Genomic DNA, 6,000 nt, shown 5'->3' on the forward strand with positions numbered 1-6,000 from the left:
TCTTTGCAGCCTATTATTTGCACTTTAATGACTGTAGTGGTCTGTTGTAGACATAGGTTACAATCTCTACCTTTTAAGATATTCTAGGAAAAATGAAATCCATCCTTGAGGAGCATAGGCCTCTCCACACGATCCAGCCTTAACCAGGGAGGTCTGGTGGCTCGACGAGTGCAGCTTTGCTAAATCTTCCTTCCCTGGTATTGGCAGTGACAAGTCTTGAAATGCTTCCAGAGTTACTGAGATCTGATTAAGAGCAGATAAAAAAAAATTACAAATGCAATCATTCCCAAACACACAATCTGCTACAACGCCTAGAACATTTACCTATATACTGGATCAGACAATTACTAAGCTGCTTTGTTTGTAAGACTGGTTAACAATAAACAGACTGGTTCTCCAAGGTCAATGAGATTTGTCAGATGGAGGATGTGACCTCCTCACTGCAGACCACCTTCAAGTGAAACCCGAACACTCTAGTGCTGTGTAGCATTTTTGTTTTGGAGAATACACAGGAGAGAGTATGGAGACATACCGCCAGGAGAGCGGAGCGAGAGGAGACACAGCCAGGAGAGCGGAGCGAGAGGAGATACAGCCAGGAGAGCAGAGCGAGAGGAGATACAGCCAGGAGAGCGGAGCCAGAGGAGACACAGCCAGGAGAGCGGAGCCAGAGGAGACACAGCCAGGAGAGCGGAGCCAGAGGAGACACAGCCAGGAGAGCGGAGCCAGAGGAGACACAGCCAGGAGATCAGAGCCAGAGGAGACACAGCCAGGAGAGCGGAGCCAGAGGAGACACAGCCAGGAGAGCGGAGAGAGAGGAGACACAGCCAGGAGAGCAGAGCCAGAGGAGACACAGCCAGGAGAGCGGAGAGAGAGGAGACACAGCCAGGAGAGCGGAGAGAGAGGAGACACAGCCAGGAGAGCGGAGAGAGAGGAGACACCGCCAGGAGAGCGGAGCGAGAGGAGACACCGCCAGGAGAGCGGAGCGAGAGGAGACACAGCCAGGGGATAGCGCATGCAGGAGTTCCTCCTGCACCCTCCATAATCCTGGCTCTGTGAGTATAACTTTTACTGTACATGCAGTAGATTGTAGTGTACGTGTAAGATGGAGAAAGAGAGAGAAAGATTGAAAATGTACGTACTGTCACAGCGGAGGTCTACACCCATACTGTGCACGAAGCGTGGCTGCATACGAGTAGGAACACCAGGACCCCATGGTTACCCATGTCTGCCTGACATCATGACAACTTGTGTCCCGATTTCACCTGGCCTGAAAATCCGGACTGTCCGGATGAATCCCGGACAGGTGGTAACTCTACATGAAGGTCCAGAGTGGTCCCCTCCATCCACATTCTTTGCTTCTGACCTTGGCTACCTGGGGAGCTGTGAGCTGAGCATTCTTTTGTCCTCCTCCTACTCTACATCTTTATTCTTACCTTTCTCCCTCGCAACGCTGACTATCTATTTCTTCTTGTCCTCACTGTTCCCTTCCTCTTCCCTTCTGTCCCTATTCTTCGCCTGCCCTTCTCTTGCTGTCATGCCTGTCCCCCTGTTCTCCTAAATCCCCCACGTAGAATTATTTGATCTTGGCACACCTTGATATCTCTCTGGGACGAGTGGCAGCAGTGGGGGTGGGGGGGTGTTTCTCTTTCATTTTGCATGGTATGCTAGTTCTTGGTTCACTGCAGCCTATGTAACGGACTGATCACTTCTGTTATGATGCTGTATTTTTGTCTTCATTTGATTCTTTGAAATGTGGAATAGTGCACTATTCAGAAGACTGCAATTCCTAATTTTATGGTGGTTTTGTTGCGTCTTTTAGATGAATGGATTTTTTATTTATAAATAACAATGAACAGACAATGCTGATGTGCCAAGGAGAGATTGTCAAAGAAAAAAAATGAAGCAGCTTTGCCTCAAGAAAAAGATCCTGAAGATTATGGAGATCAGGACAATTATGAGACTGACAATTTTCTCTAATCTAATCATGATTCACTAATTGTGTGATTACCAACAGACTGAACGAGTGTGAATATTCAGGTGAATACAAAAAATCCTTCCTTTTCAAATCAAATATAAATGTTTTCCATCTGGATTACAAAGCTGATCTCAGATTCATAGTTTTGTATGCGTGTGTACCTTTATCAATGAGAAATGCACATTGTCCGTTGTAATGAAAGTCAATCAAATCACAAACATCTCCGGAACTTACTCTGTCACATGTCAGACACTGTACTGAGCTCACAATGGTGCCGTCAAACACATCAGATATGACACTGCGGTACTTCTTCTGCCTTTTCTTCTTAGGGAGACAGACAGTAGAAACTAGAGAAGAAGAAACAGCATATGCAGTACTTATATTTATGGAACAGTCATTTACTTTTCAGACACACAGAAATAACTCTGCGATGGACAAGGGGTCACTTTCCTAGAACCCTGCCTTCTAGGAAGAGCATTGCAGATACATTTGTTTTTACCGCCGAAAAGCCCAACACTGGTAGTTCCCTGTGCGAGGTACCCAGAGCTGACAACCTGTGTGAAGAGTGTAACTGGTCAGAATTGTATCCCCCGCACTTGACCACTTACCCCGGCATCAAAACAGTTTTCAGAACAAGGTTGGATATTAAAAGAGAACTACCTGGTAAGTGGTTTTCCCCATAGTTCTCTTAAGGGTCACGGGAGGACATATACTAGCGTCTTCCCGTGACACAAAGCTCAGTATATTGCGAGCTACAGCAAGCGGTATACTGAGACTGCTGCAGCCGGGACGGATCCCGACATTACTGCGCGATCCACCCAGCTGCGTGAGTGACAGCTTGCTCTGCCTATCTAGAGGCAGAGCCAGCTGTGCCTGCCCACTCCCCGTCCGTTCTTCCAGTCGGCGCAGGAGGATCAGAGAGGGGAGGTGGAAATCCCTGCAGGGAGCGGTGACTGACAGTCACGGCTCTCTGCACGGAGATGATCGGGGAGTGAGCGACGGTATGTGTTCGCTCACATCACGATATATTGAGCCGACGTGTCACAGTTTCATTGTCACACGTCGGCTCGAACTATGAGGATGAGTGATTTTCACTCACCTCATAGTTCTCCTTTAACTTCTAAATCAAATTAGAAAAGTAGTGTATTAATAAATCCTTCTAATTACCATTATTTATTGATTTTGTCACAGGTCACATGACAATCATACTCTTTTTCTAAACTGAACTGCCCTGAGGCTTGTCTGGCCTTCCAAGAATTGCAAAGATAGGAGTCACGGTCAATTAAACAGACTTTCCGAAACGGTCAGGCCCTCAGCTGCCTTCACCCCTGATTGGGCAGGTAGAAGTGTTGATTGACAGTGACTCCTCCTGTCACTGCAATTTATGGCAGGGCAGGCCAACCCCATCCACTGACCGAGCCTTTCAGATCAGAGCAGGGTAAGCCATAGACAAAGCTTTTCTTTCATGATCTGGAATATACACTCACACAGTTGCAATGCTGCAGGTGGTAGATGAGGACGCAGATCATTGCCACCAATAAAAAGCAAAAGGAAGTCACTGGCAGGATCAAAAGGTAATAATAGTAACCAATAATAAGTAACCGCGCCTATGACTGCTCTAATAGTGAAATGTGACTGGTTGCTATAGGTTACATCTCACCATTTTTCGGACAATACCTCAACAAATCATTTGGCTGGTGTGTAAAATTCCCAGATACCTTTTCTGTGATTTCCCCAAAGAGCTCCAGATTTAGGTGGGCTGCTGGATAGGCGAGTCGTCGAGCTTTCGCTTAGCAAGGGCGTTTGAGAAGCTGGCAGCTCACAAATGTTGACTTCTGTGGCATAATCTACAAGACGTGACACAAACATTTAATTTCTGAATACTAAGCTGTAGATATCAGTTCATAAATCTAGACTACACAATACAGGTGAAACTCGAATAATTAGAATATCGTGCAAAGTTCATTTATTTCACTAATGCAACTTAAAAAGTGAAACTAATATATGAGATAGACTCATTACATGCAAAGCAAGATAATTCAAGCCGTGATTTGTCATAATTGTGATGATTATGGCTTACAGCTCATGAAAACCCCAAGAACCCCAAATCCACAACCTCAAAAAAGTAGATTATTACATGCAATCAATAAAACAAGGATTGTACATAGAACAATATCGGACCTCTGAAAAGTACAAGCATGCATATGTACTCAGTACTTGGTTTGGGCCCCTTTTTGCAGCACTTACTGCAATTACTTTTGCACAATATTCTAATTATTCGAGTTTCACCTGTACATTTTATTACCTGATATTCGACTCTGGATCTGAACTTTCACTGTTCCTTGCGAGCCGTAATCGCTGTCCTCGGACAAACTTTCAAGGTTCTTCTCCAGATCCTGGAGGCAGTTGTTTTGGCTCATGTGGTTGGAGAACCTCTTCTCCCTTTGCCGGGATTTCTGATTATCTTGGTCCTCCTCTTGGATTAACATGGCAGATTCTGAGAGTTCCTCAGACAACTTACGACTTTCATGTTCATTGTGGTCACTGCTGGACCCAGATTCACAGGACTGGAAATCATTGTCGGACTGATTCTTCTCCTCCTCCATCATTTCTTCCAATATCCCAGGCTGTGGGTCTTCTTCTGCCTCCACCATTTGCTCCTTAAGTTCCTCATGCAGTATATCCATCAAACATCGCAGGAACTCTTGAGCATCCTAAGATACGTTTGTACACAAATTAAGTTTTGTTTCATGCCTTGGAAACTTTTTCATACACAGACCTTTTCAATCAATGCTCTGAGCAAATGGTCATTAAAAACCATTAAAGGGTATCCAAAGCATTTTTTTTAATATTTCCTAAATTTACTTAAAGGAGAACTATGAGGTGAGTGCTTTTCACTCACCTCATAGTTCTAGCCGACCTGTGACAATGAAACTGTCACAGGTCCGCTCAATAGATCGGGAGGTGAGCGAACACATACCGTGGCTCGCTCACTTATCGACTATCACTCACAGCTCCCTGCAGGGATTCCCCCCTCCCCTGTCCGATCCTCCAGCGCTGACTGGCGGAACAGACGGGGGAGGGTACAGCTGGCTCTGCCTCTAGATAGGCAGAGCCGGCTGTCAATCACGCAGCTGGGTGGATCTCAATAGGAACATCGGGATCCGTCCCGGCTGCGGCGGTCTCAGTATACTGAGCTTTGGGTCACGGGAGGACGCTAATTTGTGTCCTCCTGTGACCCTGGGGAGAACTATGGGGAAAAGCACTGACCCCATAGTTCTCCTTTAATACATTACTAAGGATGAGCTGTTGATGTCACAGCAAAAATTACCAATTCTGCATGCACCGAAATTGGCCTCCAACTTTGCCGTATGGCAAACAACTTGACATAACTGTGTAAACAAAGCCCCATCAAACCCTGGTGCTGTGTGATCTGACTGTTTCTAAACAAAGCCATCCGTTACCAACTTCAAAAACTTTTTTGTAAAAAGGTTTAAAAGGTTAAAACAAATGTTTCATTTATAGCCTAACAGCTGTTTAAAAAAAAAAAAAAGGAAGCCCAGCAGGAGATAAAAAAAAAGGCATCTGTCTCTGCAATACTCAACCTCCCCGGTGCCGTCCCGTGCAAACTCTTAGCTCCGTCCTCCTCCTGCCAGTCCCCTCCGGAGATGAAAGGCACCTAGGGGGCTGATTTATAAATCTTCCGCCCAGAGAATAGCTGGGCGACTTCTGTCCGCACAACGCTACTACGACTAGATGGAGCCAAGGAGCACAGGAAATTCCTATGATCTTCAGGGCCATCTGGCAGCAGTAGCGCTGTGCGAACGGCATTCGCCCATTATAAACTGGGCAGAAGATTTATTAATCATTCTCCTAGCTTTGTTTAACCCACTTCTTGGGAGTCCACATGCATATTAATACATATTAAAGCTAAACTTCTAGCAGATGAACAGAAAAAAAAAAGTGCTAATTAATGCAGGTACGTTGCCTGTAAAAAAAATAAAGTGTATTTTTACCCTTTTAAA

General features: G+C 45.4%; 1 protein-coding gene across 1 annotated transcript in view; it reads right to left on the reverse strand.

The window, feature by feature from the left end:
* Positions 1 to 6,000, reverse strand: part of USP33 (ubiquitin specific peptidase 33) — a 56,525-nt gene that overhangs the window by 17,055 nt on the left and 33,470 nt on the right. The window contains exons 10-13 of the mRNA XM_018559860.1: positions 4,281 to 4,689; positions 3,694 to 3,822; positions 2,210 to 2,322; positions 71 to 243 (exon numbers count right to left, since the gene is read on the reverse strand). Of these exons, the coding sequence (XP_018415362.1) occupies positions 71 to 243; positions 2,210 to 2,322; positions 3,694 to 3,822; positions 4,281 to 4,689 (824 nt within the window). The remainder of the gene's footprint in view (positions 1 to 70; positions 244 to 2,209; positions 2,323 to 3,693; positions 3,823 to 4,280; positions 4,690 to 6,000) is intronic.

This window comes from Nanorana parkeri, unplaced genomic scaffold (genome assembly GCF_000935625.1).
Source record: "Nanorana parkeri isolate BGI_ZX_2015 unplaced genomic scaffold, ASM93562v1 scaffold418, whole genome shotgun sequence".
NCBI classification, from domain to species: domain Eukaryota; kingdom Metazoa; phylum Chordata; class Amphibia; order Anura; family Dicroglossidae; genus Nanorana; species Nanorana parkeri.